We start from the raw sequence: 24,502 nt of genomic DNA on the forward strand, positions 1-24,502 counted from the left end.
ACTCACTCACGGGCGACACAAATCATAGCACTGTTGATATGGCTAACCTATCTATTCAACATGAAACCGATTAAGTGAAGATCATAAACAGCTCTATTGGCATATTATCCATATTGGCTGATTCTTATTTCCAAGTTATCGTTAGATTTAGATATTCAAGAAGAAAGACTAAAATGCCTAAATTTCAAAGAAGATCAAAAATTGAAACATTAAAATCTAACCCCCAGCAATATTGTTTATTTATCGAAGATCAAGAAGAGAAGATTTTTTCTCAATTTCAAAGAAGCTAACCTTAGCAATGTTGTTCATCTATAGAAGATCAAGAAACACCTTAACAATTCCCTTAAGTAAAATTAGTTTAACATGCTCAAATTACACAGTCAAGGAAAACAAAGATGGAATTACATCATTTGGAAACAAACTAATAAATTTTTTAGGGATTTTTAGGGTTTTTGAGAGAGATGGACTTATAGATGAGATTTGGAGTGATTTGATAGGTAGCACTGATGAGTGAGCTTCAATTCGTAGGGTTTTTTACTTGAGCTCTAATTTCTTCTTCGATTTGAGTTCTGAGACATTAAAAATCCATCGACGAAGTGACAGGAGCTCGTTCGGTATTGTCGATCGATCCGAAATTGATTGCATACAAATCAATTCGCAGTAAGAGATCGTTCGGTGCTCTCGATCGCTCGGTGTTCTCGAATGTTTGGTTTGATTGAACCAAATCAAGAGGGAAGGTTATCTGTGAGAGAGAGTGAGATTCGTCTGCAACTTTCTTCGATCTGTTTCCCTTTGAAATGGCTAAGAGAAGGAAGTCTGTTAAGACATTAATTCTTATTTTATTTTCGTTAAAAAAAAAAATTCGGTGGTTCGTTGGGCCGAGGCTGTCGAAATTTGTTTTTGGGCTTAAAATTGGGTATTGGGCCTATTAAAAAAACGTTGGTCTTGGGCCATCGAGTTTAACGCTATAATAGTAGCGAATTTTAACTTTTTTGACGTAGTGAGTGACTCTCTTTATAATTATCTGTTATTATGCTGAGAATATGCGAGCAAACAATATGTGACTATGGTGCCTCCCTTGCTCTCGACCACATGCATCTACAACCTAATAAACCAAAGATTCTCGATTGAATGTGTGGAAATGGAAGAAAGGTAATATAACAAAATCCTACAAATTAAGAAGTTGTTAACAAACCCACATTCTTTGAAACTTGAGAAGCAATCAAACAACTTCTAATTTAATTCAACAAATGAATAACAAAGAAAGAAGCAAGTATCTATATTTCTAAATGGCATTCAAATTAAATAATAATGTAATTAAATCCATATGTTGAGATCAAGCTCGAAACACTATTTTCTTTTAATATGGGTTTTTTTTTCATAAAATCTTGAAGGCTATGGTATTAAATTGCCAATGTGATAATTCATGTGGACTTGACGACCCCTTTTATGATTTATAATCTTAAAATCAAAAGAGTAGGACTAGCCTGACTAAGTTAATAAGGAAAAAAGGGATGAGATTTTTTTGCTTTGACAGTGGGTTCCAATATGTTTTCTCCTCGACTTCTGCCATCGTTTCCCACTCTCAACTTTAAGTTTGCGGAAGGGATAAGAAATCTAAGCTCAATTTACACTACAGTAAAATAAGGCTATAGCGACGGCCGTGACCGTCGCTTTAGGGACAAATACCGTAGCAAAAAACATGTAGCGACGGCCAGGGAGGCCGTCGGTAGTCGTCGCTAATAGTCCCATCGCTGTATCCTATATCGACGGCCAACTATTCAACGTCGTTAGTGCAGGACTTATAGCGACAGTCGGTATTGGCCGTCGCTCTAGGGTATCGTTTTAAAAAAATTAATGAATTCTTTAGCTACGCTTTTGGCCGTCGCTGTAAAGGCTTTTGAAGAAAAAAAAATTTTATTTTACACCAGCCCCCTCATATATTGCAGAATATTGGAGAGACCCCTATGTTTTGAAATTGATGACCATGACCCCAATTACCTATATGAAAAGACTCAAATGCCCCTCTACTAGAATTCATTATGTTTCTATTACCAGATTATGATACATAAGTAGTCTGTTTTTATTCCATGGCCGGCTGTAGGGGGCAAAAAAGGATTCACTGGGGCTGATCTATGGTTTTACAATACCATGTCATTTACATGCTTTGGAATGTGTCACAACATATGTCGGGCCCTACCGACTTGATCATTCATGCCAAATGATCAACCTTAGCCTGCTTTATTAAGATGGAAATTCATCCATCGTAGCAAGATCTTTTCTGGAGCTAAGCCCATTAGCTCCTCCACATCCTGCAAAAGTTGACATAAACATTGAACAAATGGTAAGTCCTTTTCTTCCCTAACATGATAACAAAAGCTAAACATTTCCAAAATCTTAAAAATTCATAAGAAGCTGTAACCAATCAACCTTACTGTCATCCAACAATTCCACCAATAGAGGTGTCTTCTTTAGGTTGAGGTCCGCTAACAATTGAATCTGATATTGTCACCAGGGCAGGCAAGTATATAAATGCAACAATAGTAGATAAAAATTAGTATAGGTGTGAAGTTTCAGTTTATACAACCTGAATCTTCCTTGTGTCTCTTTTTGGTTTCCGTGTCCAAAAGAAGCTTAGATGCAAAATAACAAGAAAGAACTCCAAGCTCTCACCTTTATAATTTGAGATATCAATCCAAGTACTAGATGATGCTACATGAAGAAAAAATTTAAGACATTTCAGCAACAACGAGTACTTCCTTTTAAAATACTAACAAAAAAGCTCAAATGGGTAGCTAAGCTAACTTTGACTCACCCTTGCTTCAATCAAGTCCTGTGTTCCTATGTTAACCACGGTGCAGCCAATAGCGTTTGCAGAGTTGAGGCAAAGTGTCACTATGTGAAAAAAGCCCATATTTGACGGTCTTAGCCCGTCAAATTTTGAAAATTTTGACAGGCCCTCCCATCAAATATGCCCGTCAAATATTCTCTTGTAGAATTTTTTTTTTTTGACGGCCCTATTGAAGAAAAACGAAATGATATATGTATATATACGAGGTTGTTTGCAGGTGAACGCCAATATAATCCTTGAATGGCTGCTGAAAAAGGCTCACAAGCAGCCAAAGCATAAACAATCAGAGCATTCAACCAACCAACTTTCATTGATAGCCACCGTTTTAACATCCACGTGGAGGGATCATTAAGTGGTCAGCAACCTTTGTTTTATGACCAATGCACGGTAGAAACCAATGAAAGAAAGAACGAAGGAATTGTCAAATTTTATAACTATATAAATGTGGATGACATAATAGCCTTGAACTCAATAATGCAACACAAGTGTAATTGAAGGTATGGCATTAAATTGAATAAAGACCACATAAAAATCATACCTATGTTTTTATCTTCAATAGAGGTATAGACAGTTCCTGATCAGGTAAAATTTGCTTGATGCCCACAAGAAAGGATCCCATGGAATCTAGAAATGGGCATGTAACTTCAATAAAGAAAAAAAGAAAATCAGAAAGAAGAATGCTGGAACTCGTTATTGACAGATGCATCAACTAATGAGGAAAGAGGGGGAAAACAATGGCAGATTAAGTGTTTAAAAATCAAAAGAGGGGGATAACTGCTTGGAAAACAAGTGTACCATCAGAAGTTGCTTTTTGGAGTAAAAATCAAAGTGAGATACTTGGCAAATACTCTTGACAGTATAATACAACAAAAGAAATGCATACCCCACTGTTCCTGCTTCGTACTTTTCTTGTTGTAAATGCAATTTAACGATCTAATAAAAGTAACAAAAACCTCATGATGCAATTTATCTGGGGTATAATTTAAATAGACATAAGCAACACCATCGCTACACAGATCATGTGCCAACAAGGGAAATTGGCAAGCTTGGGAGTGTCCGTGTGTGTGTGTGTGTGTGTGTGTGTGTGCGTGTGTGTGTGAAAGTGATTAAAAGATCATAACCACATATTATGCTGCACAAATCTGATGAGTTTCCAGCTGATATATATGGGTTTGGATGTAATTATACACTTTTTTTGACAAACTAAATGACACGCTCGTGGGGGCCTACATGGACATGAGTAGAGGCCTGACTTTAGTGAGAATTGGGGGTAGGGCTTACCTTATATTTCAGCATGTCAAATTTGGTATCATAAATAATATAGAATGAGAAGCTTTAAATAATTCTAACAGTTAAAGAGATCTCTTTCCGATCAACTGTTGAGTATCAATTAGACAAAAACAAAACAAAAAACTTACCTTGTAATCACATCATAAAGGGTCTGTCCAAGCTTCAGCTTTATGGCACCACTCTTGTGCACCAGCATTTTTCCCACAAAGCCAGCCGGCAACTCTTCCAAACTGCACCCCTTCTCTGCGGTACCCGCTCTTCTTGGTGGGCTCAAACTTTCAGCTATTTCTTTCCCCTTTGCACTAGCAGATCGCTTAACCAATGGCAGAGAAGTGGGTAGCTGAAGAAATAACATCCTTGCTTCTTCACTTTCCTCCTGTCACACCCACCATCCATAAAGATTTAAACAAGGTTTGTGTCAAAAGTGTCACTATTTGATCTTATAATAATCCAATTACCAACCATCAGGCCGAGTTCTGCAGCATGATTTATAGAATCTTCATCATATTCCAAGTTTGCCGAATCCCACCCCAAATTCTTCCTCATCAAGTTGTTCTGAAAGCCAAAGAAGTAATATGCGTCTTTAACTTATTATGAAAAAAAGTAACCATTTGGAATGAAAAATATAAGATGGGCGTGTTGCATTTGTCATCGATCAAGAGTTTTACACTTAGGTGAGCTATGTCAAAACACCTCCACCTATGCAAGCTACTTAGTATTGCCGGTCCCAAGTAGGGATGAAGGAGTGGGTTGTGTCAGGCTAACTAAAAGACAAAATAGGGTTCCCATTGCTAACCCGAAGGTCTTCATCAAGACTCATTTTAAAATATAATGTAAAACAAAGATAATGATTTGTCCTGCACCATAATGGTGCTTTGGAGTAAACCTCATTAACTATAAGGCAGGGCTCAGTTAGGGTGGGGGAAGCGAATACTAAATTCTACCTATGCAACTGTACTTAGTTTTTCTAAAACATGCTTGAAAGCATACCCGGGTCTCCAGAGTGACAGGATAGTAGTTGTTATAATCCTGCAGTGGCATCACGAATAGGCATATAGTGAGAGATGGCACAGTTAACATGATTTGTGGAAATGAAACCAAGTAGAGGTTTAACTTACCCAGGATTCGACATATTTTTTCTTTTTCTTCTTATCTGATGCATCGGGACCATCTAAAATGAACACCTCCCAAAGGGTTATAACTTATATGCATTGAAGTCATCTGATTAAATGGATTCATAGATCAATAGACAGGTTTTTTACTTACCGTTGGATTCAAGATCTTGAAGTATAGGTTCACTGCTTCTACTACTACCCTCTTGGAGTACGGATTCAATGCTTCTACTACTAATACCTCGGCCAAATGTCCTTATAGAAGGTGATGCACCACTAGGACCAAATGCAACTTGCACTGGTGCTGTTGCATGTCAGAAATCAGATACAAGGCACCCATAAGAACTAATAAATTAAGATTCATATTGTCTACTAAGGCACATATTTTTATTTTCTTTTGAGAATAAATATGATGGAACTGAGGTTCCTCGTGTCCAATTGGGCGCACATCATGCAGTACGCATGGCTCACCAATTATCCACGATTGGTATCAACATGAAAGAACAGAAGGGCATCAACACAAACTGATCAAATTACAATGGAATAAGAACTCAAAAAAGATGCTACCATATTTTACATGGCTCATTAGAGACATTACCTGACAGTAATATATTGTGGATGCTGTGTCATGCTCACTCCAGCATACTTTGGCACACCCATGTATCCCACCACCAAGTCCTGTGGTTTTCCAAAGCACATGCACGAAACACGTGTAAGAAAACAAAATATCGGTTTCTTTGATTCAAGAAAAAACCAAGTTTCAAGAGGTTTATAATTAGCCAACTTGCCTTTTCTTTTAGGAAACAAAAATATACAACTACTTATGAGCATTATATGAAAGGAAATCTTGACAATAAAATACAATTCAAACCAGTTTTTTCCTAGGATTGTAAGAAATATCTCCATTGTTCATTCAACAAGAGTTCAACTAATAAATATATATGATCTTAACATTGAGCTCCTTGAAACATTTAAAATAATATGTCTATAGAAATAAAAAATAAAAAAACTCACCACTAATGCATTTGTATAGTCAAAGCAGCTGTGGAACATGAAAATAAACGAGTTAGACTATACTTCACTAGGAGAATAAACATAATTGACTTTTCATAAACAAATTCTTTTAGTATTAAAACACTTTTGGAGAGAAAGAAAACTCACCTTTTTTTTTCTCTCAATTTCTCTTCACCTTTCAGAATTGGATAAAATCTGTTTTGATGTATAATTGGTCTCAATTTGCACTGCTTAAATGATGAAGGTTATCACCTATCTATCTTTTGTTTCCAATCAACGAGGGTATTAGTTTTCAGGTCAAGCAAATATTAGGATTTAGGCGTATTTTAATAAATAACACCATGCACATAGCAAAATCTTTACAAAATAGGAGAAAAGTGTTTCCTTAACCATTGAAGTAGCATAATCCTATTCTTCAATTGTTTTAAGAAGTAAAAAAAGAAGCATATCAAAATCATCAATAAAAACTAGTAGGTTAATGATCCCATGTCATAAATAATGTTCTAAAGCAAATAACTTCAGATCTTTACAAAATAGGAGAATCATATTCTTCATATGTTTTAAGAAGTAAAGGAGCATATCAAAATCATCAATAAAAACAAGTAAGTTTATGATCTTAGGTCATAAATAATCATCAATAAAATCAAGCGAGTTAATTGATGAAAGATGTAATGAAGATCACCAGGAAATGCAGCAAGAACCAAACTCAAACGCCAACCCCAGCCAGCCTTGATCTTTTGTGAACCATAGTTCACAAGGTTGACAGTTAGAATACCAACTGTTATCATCAACAGGAAGAAGATGTTGAGGGCACCACGATACTTGTACGGTGAAGATTACCAATTGTGAAATGTCCAAGTTTTTGGTGAAGATTATTGTTATCAAATACATACTAAAAAAATCAAAAAGCATTAAATTGATTTGAAGAATATTATTACCTAAAAAAGGTCAGATATCGATCAAACCTGATTATTTATGTCTTGAAATATGAAACAATACCTTATCTTTTCCCTCCTCCTTTATCCGGGCTTGGGACCGGCAATGTAAAATATTTACTTTTACATTGGCGGAGTTAAAAAGGGGTTACTTACAAAAAAACAGTTATTAATTAAACAATATGTATGTAAAAAAGTCTAAAGTGGAGAAATTAAATGTACCAAAAACTAAATGTATCTAATTGACTTTCAAGGTCATTGACTGGGAGGATGACTATTAAAAAAACAATCACAAAGGTCATGGTACGAGATGTAAGATTGTTGTGGTCAAGATCCTATCTAGGACAATCGACCGAATAGGAAAATGTCACCTTAAATGGGGTCCAAGTACCCTAAATATCAATGAAAAGTATATGATGGGATGTTATGAACCTGGGACTAATAAAATAATTTCACCAAGAAGGAAACATCACAAATTCGCTATCAAACCCAATTATCTCCCTTTAAAAGGGATGGGGAAAGGCATATATCTGATTGAAAAGGTTGACAAGTGACTCAACCTGCAATTATTAAAGGTCTTCCTAAAATTGAAATCCTAAATTGATTTTAATTATTAATTTTTATCAGTTCCTATCGATGGATCAGGTTTCAAGAGCCCCAACCATGAATGAATTTAGTTAAATTCATTCATGTCATCAATTTGAAAAAGCATGGTATCTAACTCGCAAAAAATTGAAAGGGTATTTCAAAATAACCCAAACCAAATTTAAGTGACATCTAATAAAACGCTGTCTGAAGAATTCATAGTAACAAAAATCTATGATTTAAAAAAAAAAAAAAAGTATGATTAAATCATGATTTTAATAGTTATTGAATAAATCACATTTTTTATAGCATTTTTAAGTGTTATTTATAATTTAATATATAAATACATATTATTTTTTTATAGTTTAAAAAATATTTTTACTTTTTAATTTATTCAATGTTTTCCTGATTTTCTTGGCTTTTCCCAATTTTTTCCTTGCCAAATTAGCTAATACAACAACTTTTTGTGGCGGTCAAATCTACGGTTCTCAAACTTATCCATTATAATGACAAATAAAAGAAGTTGTCTGAAAAGTTAGGAAAAATATTTGAAAATTGGGAAACTAGGGGTGTGTTAATGGCCAGACTTAGGACAGACATGTCTAATGCTAGCCAGGCATACATGCAGCTGAGGCTAAGCTTAATCCAACCTGTAATGGGTTCATGGATGATTTCTAGCCAACATATCAAAGCTGATTTTGGTGTGTATGGTCGTAAACAAGTGTACAAACACATTCACATGGTCAGTGGGCCCAAAACTGTTTTCCATCATGAGATTTGTACAATATTACATCATGAAGATCATTCCAAACAGATTCATCATATGTGCAAGAAGCTTATATAAAAAAGTCAGGAAATCGCAAAAATCAAAGAAGAGGAATTGAAAATCAAAATTCGAAACTATCAATATAAGTAAATTATGCAACTTACAAAGTAATTAAGCAAAGAAATCTAATTACATGATTCAAAAGAAATGAAAGACAGATGATTAATGTAACTAAGATAATACACAAGAAATTAACAAAGAAGAACATATGACTTAATTGGAAACCTCGAAAATACTGAGAAGAAGAATAGAAGATATTATGAGTTCAAATAAGATCGTGTGCCTCCTCGAAAAATCATAGAAATTGGGAAATAAATATATAAGAAAATATTTTGATACTGAAATGTGAATTAACTATCCAATAATATTAACAAACCATACACATTATCAATATTAACAATTATTTCTAATGTCATCCACTATAAAATACTAAAATTAAATTATAACAAAACAAAGAAAAAACATCATTCACCACAAATTAATGTTTACAGATCAATGTTTTCTTCCCTACATTCTATCAAACTCATCGCAATGCAATATCGAATATCATTTTGAAATCAAACCAAAATTTAAATCAACCCTATAGAAATTAAGATTATACAGAAAAATCAACAAAATATGCAGAAAAATCTAGGGTTTAGGGATCGACTGAAGAAAAAAATTATCAAAATATGTATAAAAACATACCTAAATTTTCGAGGTTGAAATCAGATCGGATCTGTTTAGTTGAACCCTCACGCGTTTGAGAGATCAAGAGAGCGAGAGATCGATAGAGTGGTAGAGAGGCAGAGAGAGATCGACAGAGACAGATCTGTCAAGTATGAGATGAGAGAGAGACAGATGCTTCGTTTTCGATTTGCAGACGAGAGAGAGTGAGGCGTCGTTTTCGATTTGCAGACGAGAGGAGTGAGGCTTCGTTTTCGATTTGCAGACGAGAGAGAGAGTGAGGCTTCGTTTATTTGCAGACGAGAGAGAAAGTGAGATTCGTTTTCAAATTTCAGACGAGAGAGAGACAGACAGAAAACGAAACAGATTTCGTTTGAGACGAGAGACAGAGAAAACGAAGAGTGAGTGAGTGAGTACAGCGAGAGTGAGTGAGTGAGTGAGTTAATAGAGTTAGTGATTTTGTGCGAAATAAATCTTATATAACGACGGTCAAACTTTGACCGCCACAAAAAGTCGTTGTATTAGCTAATTTTTCTTGTAGTGTTAAAAGGGGTGATATAGATTTTTGACATACCCCTCCAGTTTTTGTTCAATATTTGAGATGCATGTGTTTTCAAACTGATGACAACTCCCCCCTTGACCTTGATCTTCAGTCGCAAGACAATTATTTTAGACTAAAAGATGAGTGTTTCCACAAGGCAACTTTTCGCACTTGTTAGGGACATTATGAGTTCCTGGTTTTGTCATTTGGATTAACTAGCTAGTTGTGTTCCAACACAAAGCATTGAGTGTTTTGAGCATATTTTGATAAGTTCAATGGAAGCCAATAATCAAATTTTCTAATCAAATAAGGGATCGGATATCTACCATAGTTGAAAGAGGGTAAGCAATGAAAGTAAACTTATTATTTTATTATATGCCATATATATATATATATATATATATATGATCTATCTATCTATAAATAAAATATGCATAATTGGGCATTGTTAGTAACTTGGCTTGAATATAGTTATATTTTATTGTAGAATTATACATCTATGATCTATCTATCTATAAATAAAATATGCATAATTGGGCATTGTTAGACCCTAACTTGGCTTGAATTTAATAGGTTAACGTGCCAACATGCTTTATTGGCTCCCCCTAGAAATAACTCCAACCAAACCTTAGGGCTTTTGTGGATTGACTTTTCTAAGTACTTCAGACTCTTGCGGGGAGTCAAAAACACTTTAAAGGTGTTTGGATAAATAGTTCCTGATGAGAACTACTTTACTATAGAGTCATTTTGATGCTTTTTCAAGAAGTATCAATTGTGCTACTTCTCTAAACTACTTTTGTGCAGAGCCACAAAACATTGTCAAAATGATGTGATTGGGACAAGTATGCCCCTTATAAAATTTGAAAATTACAAGCATACTCTCGAAAAGACAATTGGAATAATATTATATTACCATCCATTGATGTAGTGGTAGCCTTTTGGTATAGCATTTGGGACAAGAATGCCCTCATAAATTTTAAAAATTACAAGCATGCCCTAAAAATGCAACTGTAATAAATATTATATTACTCTTCATTGATATGGTGGTAGCCTTTTAGTGTAGCATTTGGGACAAATATGCCCCTCATAAATTTTGAAAATTACAAGCATATTCTCAAAAATGCAATTGAATAATATTATATTACTATCCATTGATGTGGTGAAAGTTGTTTTATATTTTTAATGGTTGTATATAGTTGCTCACAATATTTTTCATTTGTTAATAATTGTTAGGTGTTTATATAAGTTTTTATGGATAAAAACAGTATTTACTTTTATTTTTTTCGGAACATAATTTGTTGAGTTATAATAATAAAAATAGTAAATGATACCTCTAAGGGCATTCTAGTCATTTTAACAGAATTCAGAATAGTTCCCAAACACAAAACTCTATTAAAAGTATTTCTCACAGTACTTATAAGAATCTGTATCCAAACACACAACAATTATGTTCTACATACTTCTAGCTCCTGTATACACACGGACCCTTACTTTTTCAACTTTAGTGACAAATTCTCCCTTCAACAAGTCATTTTACTTTTAATGATCCAATTATTTTTCTTTACAATGACGCTTAACTACACATTTTCAAAAATAATGTTGGACTGACTTCAATTCACACTTTGCTGACGTGGAGGTCGTATGGAATCATAGATGATTTTCATCGAGATACAAGTAAAAAACATATAGGGCCCATATCATAGTTTTAAATATCTCTCGAATCACCTCGATATCATCCATAAACAAGACAGATAGACATAGCATCTCACATATGCTGAATCTAACGAGATAAACGAGCACTACGTGAAAACTGGAAAATTCTACAGAAAAAATTGACTGGCCAAGGCCCACAAATTTTAGAAACTAAATTTTGACGGTTAGGACCTCCGAAATTCTTGATGTTCCCAGATTTGACGGTTTAGAGCTATCGAATTTCTCTTATCCTTCACTAATTTGACAGTTTCGGCTCATCAAAAAAAAAATTTGACAATGAAAAATTCGACGCTAATTCAACCTCTTGGTCCGTCAAATTTGGGCTTTTTCACATTGTGGAGTTAACGCAAAAGATATTTTGAAAATCTCGTTCGAGTCAGTAAAACTCATTCGAGGCAACTGGGATTTTGTATATTTTAATGAAAATAATTAATTTTCTTTAGAATTTAAACATGTATTATTTAAAGAAAATAAGACTTTATAATAAAACATCTTCTAATCTACCTCATTTTATAGGGGGGCGTTCAAGAGATATATGTAAGAAACAATCATTTTTCCAAATAGGGGTTAGAAGTTTCTGATTGAGTTATTTATTTTTCGTGAGGATGATCTCTATGTTGAGAAGACCATTCTCACAAAAATCAGCCCAATCTGAAACTTCTAAATCCATCAAAAGTGGTTTAGAAATTATTGGTAAAAAGTGATAATCCACACTCTAAATCACTTTTGATGGGGTTGGAAGTTAAAAATTGTGCTGATTTTTTGTGAGGGTAATCTTCTTATCATAGAGATCATCTTCACAAAAAATCAGCTCAATCTAAAACTTCTAAACCATATTTTGAAAAATGATTGTTTTTATTTATGTCCCTTGAATGCTCCGTACACTACGTGAAAATCCCAAATTTTAACTAAAAAAATTGTTGGGCCTGGCCCATCAAATTTTAATACCCAAATTCCGCGACCTTCGGACCACATTTCCAATCTCTCGCTCGATCTCACTCTCACTCTCAATGTCTCTCTCTCGATCTCATCTCTCTCTCTTTCTATGTGTCTCTCTCTTACTGCTCTCTTTCTCTCTGTCTCTCTCTCTCACAGTCATCGATCGATCAACATCTCCACGTCTCTCTCTCTCATAGTCTCTCTCTCGATCAACCTCGCTCTTTATCTCTCTCGATCGATCGATCGACCTCTCCATCTCTTTCTCACAATCGCTCTCTTGATCAATCGACCTCTTCATTTCTCTCCCGCATAGTCTCTCTCTTGATCGATCTCTTTTTCGATCTGTCTCCCTCAATAGATCTCATCTCCCACTCTATTTGATCGATCGATCTCGATCTCGATCTAGATCTGATCCTCGTTCTCTCTGTATCTCATTGCTACCTGTCTCTGATAACTCGAAGTGACCTTATGAGGATTTTGTCAGAGGCAAAAGTTGAATTATAGTTGTAAACTTGTAATTTTGTTTCAGATTGTTCAAATATGTTTATTTATTTGATTATTGATTTGTTTTATTTTTCAATTTCAGTTAAATTTGCTTAACCTTCATCTTACAAAGATTTGGCCTTATGTTAATGAGATAAATTTTTCTCCTTGTATTAGTGATTTTGTGTTGAATGATTAAATGGTTTAGTGATAGTTAGAAGTAGTTTTCATATTTGTTTTTGATGGTTTAGGCAGTATCAGAGATTATAAGAGCTTCTGTTGAGCCAGTACTTGAACAATATAGACCCATCATTTTATCATCTCTCAAGTTTTCAAAGTTGACTCTTGGCACTGTTGCCCCTCAATTTATAGGTTAGTGTGATTGGTCATGTTCTCATTATTTCTTTTTTTTTTTCTTTTTCTTCTTATTGTTGTGGAATTGTTTCTTCTTTTTTTCATTTATATAGATTCTTATAACTATCACATTTGATTGGGTATAGCTTATGTGAAATAATTTATTTTATCTTGAAAAAAAACCGAGTTTTATGATTTCTCTCAAGCTTTGAATCATAGTTTCCAAGAAGTGGAACAAGTGTGCGAAATATTTGTAGGAAACTAAACAACCCCTAAAACTTTCATGTGACGCATGAAATGAGGATGAATGGGGAACGTCAATCGAAAGGAATTGGGTGATGATGTGGAGATCGAATTAGCTCGTAAAAAGTTGATCTTGACCATTCAATCTATGAAATATTTGTATCTTTTCTTGGACAATTAGTCATTCCAGGAAAGGACGTACATATGGTGAACATAATGATCAAATAAAGATAATTTACGCTATTAATTTTTATTCAATAGAAGAAAATTATATAACCATATAACTCAGCCAAGTTTCTAGTGCAACTCAAGTCATTTTCCAGATGATCATCATGAATTGACTTGAAGAATTGTCTAATGACTTGGAGAGGTGGTTACAAAGGGTTTGGGGGCCGAGTTACCTCGTAATCCAATTGAATCGAGTCAGATTGGGTGAGTTTTTAATCGACTCAACTCAATGAGTTTTCAAACTATGAATGGGACAAACATGAAAAATTCATAGTAAAGGCTTTACCTCTCGAGCACATGAGCCAAGGGGCCTAACACACACATGCCAATTCGGTGGCGGTAGACTACAAAGATAAATACGTTGAGTCCCTTGTCGAGAAAGATCTTGATGAGAATGTTTGAGCCACTAAAAGCTAGCTGAACGACAACCATGGTCAAATAGCAAGCACAGCTCCTTGTGCTTCCCATCCCTTGCATTCAGTGAAAAATGAGAAATTTGGCAGAAAAATTTGTCAAGCCATGGCCAACGAATTTTAGAGACCAAAATTACAAGTTTAAAAAAATGAGTATTTAGGTAACAATATGTCATGACTTGAGTTGTACATTTTCATTGTAATAGAATTTTTTATAATTCTGTTATGAGGATTTGATTCCATTTACCATGCTATATTAGTATTCAGAACAGGGCTTGATTACGACATTCGTTCAACTTATTTGTATTGTTTTGTTTAAATAATATTTAAATGTGTAATTAATTAGATTCAGCACCAAAGCTTGGTTTATATTGACTAATGAATAAATTGTTGCACTCAAATTGTGGTTTATCAATGGACCATATTTGTGTGGGTAGAAATTAAGTCCATTCGCAAGCTTAGAAAGCCTGGCTCATCTCTTTTTCCATCATCTGTTTTATTCATCTCACGCCAAGCCGGAGTTAGGCCCTTATGTCAAGTCTTTGAAATGGTCCAAAAAACTAGTCGGACACAAAAGGATTTGTAGACCTAAAGGGTTCCAAACCCGACCAATTGTTAAAACAGTGATCCAATAGGATCATCATTATCATCCATGCTTTGATTCCTTGCACTAGATTCAAGTAGATTCTTTTTAGTGGCTAAATACATGGGTTGTATTTGTTCAATCATGACTTCAGCCTTCCCATGAATCCTTTGCAAATCATGTGTTGTATTTCTCATACTTGACCAAATATAGGAATTAGAAATTAATTAGAATGTCTTGCCCTTACCAAAATTCCCTTTCCCATGTAAATCTTTAATAAGTTGCATTCCGGTATACACAATTGATTCCCTTTGAACAGAAACCCATTGCACATATAAAAAATTCTAAATTTTGACCTGTTTTGACATCTCCCACTGTTGACGAAAAATATGAATCAACAATCAATAAATCATGAAAAGAATCAAAGCCAGGTACCTTCGCGCGCATGGTAGTAAGTAAGGTCACCCTTCGAGTAAGGGCATCTACTACATGATTTTGGGAACCAGATTTGTGTTTGAGCACAAAAGTAGATTCTTGTAAATATGCAGCCCACTTGGCATGCTGAGAGGAGAGTTTGTCTTGGTTATTTATGTGTCTCAAGGCACCATGGACAGTGTAGACACCCAATTTTTGCATCTGCCTAATTCGACAATTCGTCACTCGGTTACCGTGAATTCCTAATGATGATCGCAAAGAACTCGAAGGCTTGTGAGTATTGTCCCTGAGTCCTTCTGTTTCCAATCCTTTCATCTCCCTTACTCGTTACGACTCGACATAGAATTTTACGCACGCATAGGATCGCTACACCTTACATTCAATTTAGCAAGCACGTACGCTTAGGTTCGCTATACAGTCCGATAACCTAGAGACCTCGCTACGCTAGGAAACATGACTTTGAAACTTAGAAATAATCAAGTCGGAATTGAAAGAAACCTCACGCTAAAATTTGTAAAAATTGGCAAAAATCCATAAAATGACGAAAATACCCCTCATAAATTTCGGACCTCCGAAAGACTTCGAAAAATACCTCCATTGCACTCAGAACATGATTTCGAGTCTAACGGGACCCAAATCAACGAAAACAGAGAAATTTAAGAAAAATCATAAAAATGACCGAAATGCCCTCCAAACTCAACTTAGAGATCTCGATCCTTAGGAAAATATAATAAAAACTTAAAATTTAATCCAAAATTAAACAATTAAAATCAAATTCAAAATCAAAAAATAAAATAAAATAAAACTTGAAATTAAACAATTAAAATCCGATTCGAAATTAAACAACTAATATTTAACTCAAAATTAAACAATCAAAATCTAATTCAAAATAAATTTTTTTTTTTAAATCTAATCTAAAATTAAACAATTAAAATTCAATTCAAAGTTAAACAATTCAAAATTAACAATTAAAATCTAATCTAATTAAAAACCAAACGATTAAAATTAGAAATTAAATCCAAATCGAAATCAAAATAAAATCGACGAACAAATTAAAATCGAAATCAAATTCAAATCAATCGACAAAACAAATATATCAAATGGGCGATTAAAACTCAAATTAAGATTCGAAATCAAATTTAAAACCAACAAAAATTGAAATCAAAATTAAACCAATAAAATTTAAAACAAATTTTTTAAACAACCAAAATCAACCACTCAAGACGTAAGCATCAAAGAATTAACAAAAGTACGAGTAGCGTGGGATCATCCCACCATCATTCTCCTAAAAGGAAAAACGTGTAAAAAATAAGAAGAAAAGAGAAAGAAAATAAAAAGAATTAGAAAGAGAAAAAAATAAAAAATAGAAAATTCGTTTTCTATTAAAGAGGAGAGATCATCTTCTCTTCTTTTCTCTCCAAGAGGACTGCTCAAAAGAGGGATTTCTCTTTCTCCCTAAGGTCCTGGTCTCTCTCTCTCGGCTCTCTCTCTCTCTCTGCTCTTCGGATCCTCGGCTTCTTCTTCCTTCACGTTGTCCTCTCCAAAGGGGGCTGTTTCTTCTTCTTCTTTTCGGTTTTTGGCTGAGGACTTTCGTTTCTCTATCGGTGTAACACAGCGTTGCTGCTGCAATAAGGACCTGCAACTCCCTTCCTACTCAATCTCTCTTCATGTCTTCCTCTCTACAGCACCCCCAGCCAACGCCCTAACCTCCATTACAGCCCTTATGACGCCCCTATTACTCTCCATTGCAGCCATCTCTACAGCACCCCCAGCCAACGCCCCAACCTCCCTTTCTCTCTGTTGGTTGCTGTACCAACGTCCCAACCTACCTCTCTCCACATCTTAAACACCCTCTTAACCTCTAAACGTTTTTCCAACCCCTCTCCCCTTGTATTCACCTTGCTATAATAGCCAACTCCCCAACACAACGTCCCTCTCTTCATACCCTGCAACGCCCAGACCTTGCTGCCCAACCAGTTACTCAACAACCTTCCCAACAGCAAGATCACAGCCAACCTTCCTATCCTCTCTCTTTCTCTCCTGGACGTTTCACCTTTTCACAACAGCAATACTCCCATCATTCTCCACTCTTCTTGGCCATTACAACGGCCACCATCATCAGCATCAACACTCCATTGCAGTACCTTCACTGCAAGGCGCACTTCCACAGCCATCACGTCCACTATTGCTGCAGCCTCGTTACATCGTATATCAGAACATCCATCTCTCTATCCTCGTCTCTTGGCAGCGGATACTCACGAGCTTTGGAGTTCGTATCTGAAGGAATCGGATCCTATCATCTCTCTATAGGTAAGTTTTATTTTTTTATTTATTTTTTTTTTAATTTGTACTTTTATTTTTATATCGATAGGATTAGTAGTTTTTTTATGCATTTTGCTATTTTCTTCTTTTTTTTTCCGTGTGCCGATAGGGTTAGGAGAATATTTAGTTTACGTTTTTATTCATTATTTTTGCATATTGGTAAGATTAGAAGAGTTTTCTTTTTCTTTTTATAGTTCTCTATGTTTCTATTTGTTTTGTGTCTCAATAGGGTTAGGAAAATATTTTTTTATATACTTGTCTACGATTTTTTTATTCGTCTTAGCATATTGATGAGGACAATACATATATATATATATATATATATATATATATATATATATATATATATATATATATATATATATATATATATATATATATATATATATATATATATATATATATTTTTAGGTTTTTAGGCTTTATTCAATTTTGTATGTTAATAGGGTTAGGGTTTCTTTATATTTATTTATTTAGGTTTTATGCTTCTTTTTTGTTCATTTTTATTTGTATTCTTTGCATGTTAGTAGGATTAGGATGATATTTTGTTTATATATATTTTTTACGTTTTTTTTTGCATATTGATAGGATTAGGAAAATGTTGCTTTGCTTTTGTCTCTATTTTATTTTTATTTTTTTTATGCATTTTTATGAACTTGTGATGACATGATCCTTGTATTTAAGCATGATGGTCCTATACTTTTACAATGAGTTTGTGATGATATTTTTTTAGCATGACGAGCGTGTAGGTCATTGAATGATAAATGTTGCTGAAAAATTGAGATATGTCATTGCATGATGGTTGCTTTGAAAATATTGATGGTCCTAGATGCTTGCCCGTTTGAGTCGATTCGAGAATAATTTGAGTTCCAATATTTTGTATGCATTGGTGTTTGTTGATCTACAATTTGGTGAGCATGGTATTGGGAACACTTTTCTTGTTATTTTATAAATCTCCGAATTGGTGATCCTTGGTAAATCCACATTTTTTTAATTCGGAAAATTCCCATTCATAATTTCGCTTTGAAAATTGGTATTCGAAATTTTCGATATGAAAATTGCATAATTTTCTATTTAAGGAAGGAATGTATTTACAAATTTCTATTTTAGGAATTTCACATTTTATCAATTTCTAATTTAGATGATTTTGCAATTTCATATTTAGAAAGTTCAAGGATTTAGAAGTTTCTAATTCAAAACTGTGATATCTTTGGAAAGCTTCTATTTTGGGAAAATTCCACTTTTAAAAATTATAATTTGGGAATTCAGCATATATCTTTTGAATTCTAATTTAGGAATTTTCACATTCCTAATTTGGAAATATAATCCCAACGTGGCATGTTTTTATTTGTAATCTTCCCATTCAGAATGTTCTCATGAATTTCTATTGTGGACAGCTTAGAAAATGCTTGCAGGTGGAATTTCTTAATTGATTTCAGGTCATGGAGCTACTTATGGCTTTTTCAAACCCTTCCCTATTTTGTGGAATTCAAAGAAGAATCATGTGATAATTGGGATAAATTTTAGCCATGGGATTTGGTTGGCAAACCCAACATAAGTTGGTGATGATGATTGGATTGTGACCTTGACTGTAGTCTTTGTATGTCGACTATAGGATGATTTTGGATCGTAGTAGAGACCGATCGTCTTGATCGGGCGGGTTCGGTGCCTAACACCTTCCGAAACCCGTAATCTGACCCCTTACCCATTTCTTTGATCCGCGGATCGACCCATATCCATTTGGAGTTATTTATGGTTCCTAGACCTAAACTAGGTGGCGACTCCCATTTCTCAAAAGTCCCCCATTAATAAATCGGACCCCTATCCACTATTTAGTGGAAAAAGGGTCGAGGCGATTTCAGATAGTCTCTAGAACGAACCCACCATGGATGAGGTAATACCACTAGTGTTTCAAGTCTTGTATGTGTAAAACTCCACTTCATAGGTGCTATGCTTCAATTTGGAATCCCTTAACTTCTCGTTGAAATATGCCACAGCTTTGATGTTTTGACTTAGTACTGCTCCAATGCCTACTTTTGAGGCATCAAAATGAACCTCAAATGGTAAGTTGAAGTCAGGGCTATGTAAGGATAGGTGCTGAAATTAATTTCAGTTTGATCTCTTGAAAACTTTCCTCCACATCTTTGCTCCAAATTAATTCACAAGTTATTAAAACAACGCTTGCTTTCCTTGGTTTCACATTTTCTAGCTAGTGTCAATTGTGCTTGTTTGATCACTCTTTAAGATTATCAAACCAATTCTTTTGTCACTGTGACCCCTCACCCAAAGAATGCCTTGGGGCACATTATTTGTAGCTCAACAACCCAATGCATTTTTGGCCCATCCCTTTTATAGTCCTGATCATTGGTTTCTAACTGTTGGATTTGAGTAATGTTGGACAAAAGTAAATTTGTTATTTATAATTATTTGTATTGTTGATTCTCTTCATAGACTATATTTGCAAGATGTTTTTTGCCATTTTTAGATTGGTTGTGGTTAGATTTCTATCACCAACATTATTATTCAAATCTTATCCTATTACAAAATTAGATAGTTTGTCACTCTAAGATATTATGTCAAGATACATTTTGTTTTCAATTTGTTGAAAGTTCAATTAAACTATGTCGTCCTACTCATTCAACTTGTAGATGTCTTCGACGCCGATGATTCCAAGTAAATAGTGGATAACGAAACCTAGGTTATCAAATGAATACCTCAAAGGTGTATATTCTTTCCTCATGCATTTGAAACAAAATAGTTTGAGTTTGAGAGCCGATGGTTACTATTATTGTCCTTATATCAAATGTCGTAACACGTCTTCTAGAAAGAAAAAACTAGACGTAATTTCAGAACACCTAATCTGTGACGGTATCGATACATCTTACACGACATGGAATTTTTGTGGTGAACATTGGGGTGAAAGTCATTTTACAATTGGGACTAGTGCATCTGATAGTCAGTATGACAAAGATGTGCACCCAAGAGTAACTGAAATACCTTGTTATTTTTCATGATGAATGTGGACATGGGATTTCAAATATTCTTCAAGCATCCCTCCACTTTGGGGTGTTTTGGAGTCGTCACCATTCAAATGCGGAATTGGGTGTGAATGGTCACCCGAATTTGTATTTTTGGAAGAACATGTCGTTTTGACACTTTTTGATGACTCTCGTATGGATAGAGCACGTTTGGTCCAACCTCGATTCAAGGTAAGGGGGTCCATTTGTGGAGTAGGGAAGGTGTTAGGCACCCTACTCCACCCACACAATGTGGTAACCTCGGATTCGGTTTTTTTAACTTAAAAAGAAAAGGAAAATGAAATTAAAAAAAACATTTGATGTGTGCCCTCAAGTGTGAGGGACTTTCAATGTCGGCTTCAATCATTAAGGGCACCCTTATGTAGAAGGGGCCCTTTGGTGATTTAACCCATGGTGGTGTGTGCAAATGTGTGGGAAAAGGGAGAGTAGAAGAGGGGATGTGGAGGGGGGTGTTTCTTTTGTTGGACCCACCTTGACCCTTCCTTGACTTCCTTTGACCTTCCTTGACTTCTTCTTCCTTGCTTGATTTCTTTGAGAGAAGTTGGAGAGTTGAGAGTTATGAGATGCAAAGTGAGTTGAAGGTTAAGAGAGAAAGGTTGAGAGAGTGATTTCCTTTTTTATCTTTTTGAGGGTTGGATGTGGGATTTTTCATTAGGGCTTGAGAGTTGAGAGTGATGGGGTTTTTATAGAGGTTGTGGGTTATTTTGAGGGGTAGAGTTGGGTGAAATAATGAGAAGTGGTAGAATGGTGTGAGGTTTAAGAGAAGGGTATGTGTAATTTGATGGAGGTTGGAGGGTATTAAGGGAAGAGGGGTTAAATGGGTTGAGTATTAGATGGAGGAGAATTGATGAGAGTGATTGAGATGATGAGATTGTTTAAAGGGGGTAATTAATTGGTGGTTGTGATTAGGTGGTGTTTGGTTTAAGAGAATGAAGGATTTAAGAGGGTGGTTGATGATATTTTGGGAGGGTGAGGGAGATGATGACATGTGTCAAAGTGGGTGGAAATGAAGGGTGGAGATGAGTTGATGGGAAAGGATGAGTATTTGATTTGAGAGGATGGGTGTAAGTGTAGGTTGTAGAGATGGGTTTTGTAGGAACTGATGAGAGTAGATTAAGGGAGGGTGATAGGTTATAAGTGTTTGATTTGAGAGAATGGATAGGATAGGTTAGGGTAGGGTTATGGGTTGAATTAATTTTTGGGGGGAAGTAATGGAGTTGGTTGGTTGGATGAGGGAGGTGGAAGGGGGTAATGACATGTGTCATATTAGGTGATTGGTTGTGATGTTGGGCTTGGGTAGAGAATTGGGTTTGGGTTGAATGATTTGGGCTTGGGTAGAGAATTGGGTTTAGGTTGACTGGGCTTTGGTGTTTTGATGGGTAGGGTTAATTTAGATGGGCTTAGGTGATGGGTTTAGTTTGGATTGGGTTGAATAGGCTTAGACTTGGGTTGAGTTGGGTTTAGGAGGATGGTAAGAGATTTGGTCCGTGGGCCACGTGAAAGGCCTTGGACCGTTTATTAAAAATAAGATGACAAAATTTATTGGATTTTTGGTAGGTTTGGACTTCGGAGCCCATTCCGATTTTTGCTATTTTTGGGGCACTTTGCGTCGAGGGCCCGCTCAAATTTGGGTGTCTACAATGAACATTAAGTCAATTTTTGACTTACGGTCAAGGGGGGTAAATCTAATCTTTCCTAATATCACCAATTTCATGAGGTATTTCTAAAATACCCTATTATTTTTTTTATCATTTCCTGTGAGCTATCAACAAGCATTGGAACTTTTGATTTTAGTGTCTTTTCTTTATAGAGATCTCATTGGTCTATTAGTGGTAAAAAAATTCTAGATCTGGATTAATCCTCATTGGGATTCATGCAAATGGTAGAATGCCTTCTAACTAGGATCAAAATACAAGGGAGTTTCAGTTCTTAAGTATCTAATGTTGTGCTCTCTTGGTATGTTGTTAATTACTTATGAGTTGTAATTAATTGTAGTAGTGCACAATGGCTGTATTTTGTTGAAGGACGTGACTTATGTTGTTGTATTCTGTAGGCTGTTGGGAAAGTGCTCCCTTCACTGAATGGGCTCACTTTTTTTTTTGTTTTTTATGTTTGAGAGTTTAAGATGCTCCCTCTATTCGTTTTGCTCCTTCTTTGAGTGTTTGATGAAGTCAGAATTTGGTTTTTCTGCATCAAATAGGATCTTATGGAGTATTCCTGCAATTTATGGTCCTCTGGGGAAGGAATATGAAATTAGTTTCATTGAATAATTTCATATTAGGGTCTACAAAAGAAGTATACTTTGTCAAGGAGGTGATAATTTCATTTTATACTTTGATGGAACTGAGTAAAACTACAAAAGAAGTATGATACACTTCCCCACGTTTTTTTTATTTTTATTTTTATTTTTATTTTTACAAACTTTTAGCATCTTATGGTAATGTGGTATGTAGGATCTTGACAATCGGTGTGTCTTGCATCGATATCTCTCATTGATGTGGATCACGCAATAGAAAAGTTGGAGAAACTAGGCATTGTTGCTCGGGTGAGTCTTGCATCGATATCTCTCATTGATTTAATTAGTGACCTAAGAATGCCATAAAGTCACGGACATGCTTAAAGAGATTTAATTGTATTCATTAATTAGTTTAGTAAATTTACTCAGAAAGAAAATCTAGAAATATGGTATCTGTGGGAAGATCTTATCAGACTTTCAAATCCTATGGGACCCAAAAACCATGTTAATCCCTTTCTCCATTATTGTTTCTGCAAAATTCGGAGTTACATTGACAATTGAATCCCATTTATTATTCCAAGCAATTTAAAGAAGATCATTTCGAGGTTTCTTCTAACGTGGAAGGAATATAATCTGTGAATTCAGGATTCTATAGGAAGATATTGCTACGTAAGTTTGAAGCGTGCTAATGAGATCATTGGCTCCACCACAGAAAAACTTGTGCACAAGGAAAAAAATCTATGGTTCTGTGTACATTCCACATCAGTTAAGTATGTTTAGTTTAGTATTATTCTTTTTAATTAACTACACAGCATGCTTTGTCTGTATTTCATCTTCTGTATGATCATTGATTTCTTCTTCTGCTTATTGTTTTGTAGTTCCGGCATTGGAATCAGAAAAACGTCACACTTCTGTAAATGAACTTTTGATATTGAAGGTATGGAGTGATATCTTGGTAATCATATTTTGTGTTCATGAGGCATGGAAGAATATGGGACTCTCTTTGACTTTTTTATGGTAGTGGTTTATATATGGTGATTGATTCCATGTGACATAATCATTAAACTTGAAATTTTGAGTATACATCACATAAAAAACTTCTGACACGGCGGTGAAGTCTTCAACCATCTCAAAATCGAACCAATAAGGAGTATCTGATTTAGGAAATAATGACAATATAGGATAAATCCAAACCTTGAGGAAAATAAGAGAACACGATAGAGCGGAGAGAGCCAGAAGAGATGAAAGGCATCATCTGATTGTGTTTTATTTCTAAGCAATTATATGACTCAATTTCATTTGTTAATGTCCAATTGCTTCTATTAGAACTTGTTTAGTAATGGAATTTCAATATATAATATGAATTTTGAGTTGTTTAGTTTAATTTGGAGTTTATTTTATGATTTTTCTTTTGTTTTTTATTTTTTTGATTTTTTTTATTATTATTTCGTTTATTATGATTGGTGAATTAGAGGACCGTGCTATTGTTTGTTAAACCTCCAAATTCGACGGTCATATTCTATGGATTTTTTTTTCTTTTTAAGCTCATTCTACAATAATTTGATAGTTCAGGACTGTCTAAAAAAAAATTTACAAGAAAATATTGGACAGGATGATGAGAAATTTGACGGGCTAAAACCATCAAATATGGACTTTTTTCACATAGTGCTATATTATATATATATATATATATAA

The 24,502-nt window shown here is 34.8% G+C and overlaps 1 protein-coding gene across 1 annotated transcript; it reads right to left on the bottom strand.

The window, feature by feature from the left end:
• Positions 1-1,903: 1,903 nt before the first annotated feature.
• Positions 1,904-5,560, bottom strand: LOC147383820 (uncharacterized). The gene is made up of 7 exons (XM_086426372.1): positions 5,408-5,560; positions 5,260-5,312; positions 5,132-5,170; positions 4,604-4,696; positions 4,270-4,517; positions 2,431-3,493; positions 1,904-2,312 (listed from the first exon to the last, which is right to left on the bottom strand). The coding sequence occupies exons 4-6, from the start codon at positions 4,685-4,687 to the stop codon at positions 3,430-3,432; spliced, it is 396 nt and encodes a 131-aa protein (XP_086282498.1). The 5' UTR covers positions 4,688-4,696; positions 5,132-5,170; positions 5,260-5,312; positions 5,408-5,560; the 3' UTR covers positions 1,904-2,312; positions 2,431-3,429.
• Positions 5,561-24,502: the final 18,942 nt, after the last annotated feature.

This window comes from Akebia trifoliata, chromosome 15, assembly GCF_017979445.1.
Source record: "Akebia trifoliata isolate Shusen 1 chromosome 15, ASM1797944v1, whole genome shotgun sequence".
NCBI classification, from domain to species: Eukaryota; Viridiplantae; Streptophyta; class Magnoliopsida; order Ranunculales; family Lardizabalaceae; genus Akebia; species Akebia trifoliata.

Bases quoted from the DNA above. Each gene is read 5' to 3' on its own strand.
- LOC147383820 (XM_086426372.1), bottom strand. From the start codon at position 4,687: ATGAGGAAGAATTTGGGGTGGGATTCGGCAAACTTGGAATATGATGAA. The intron at 4,518-4,603 runs GTTGGTAATTGG...TGGGTGTGACAG, and splicing joins CTGCAGAACTCGGCCTGATG to GAGGAAAGTGAAGAAGCAAG. The intron at 3,494-4,269 runs GTAAGTTTTTTG...TCTTTATTGAAG, and splicing joins CTTTATGATGTGATTACAAG to TTACATGCCCATTTCTAGAT.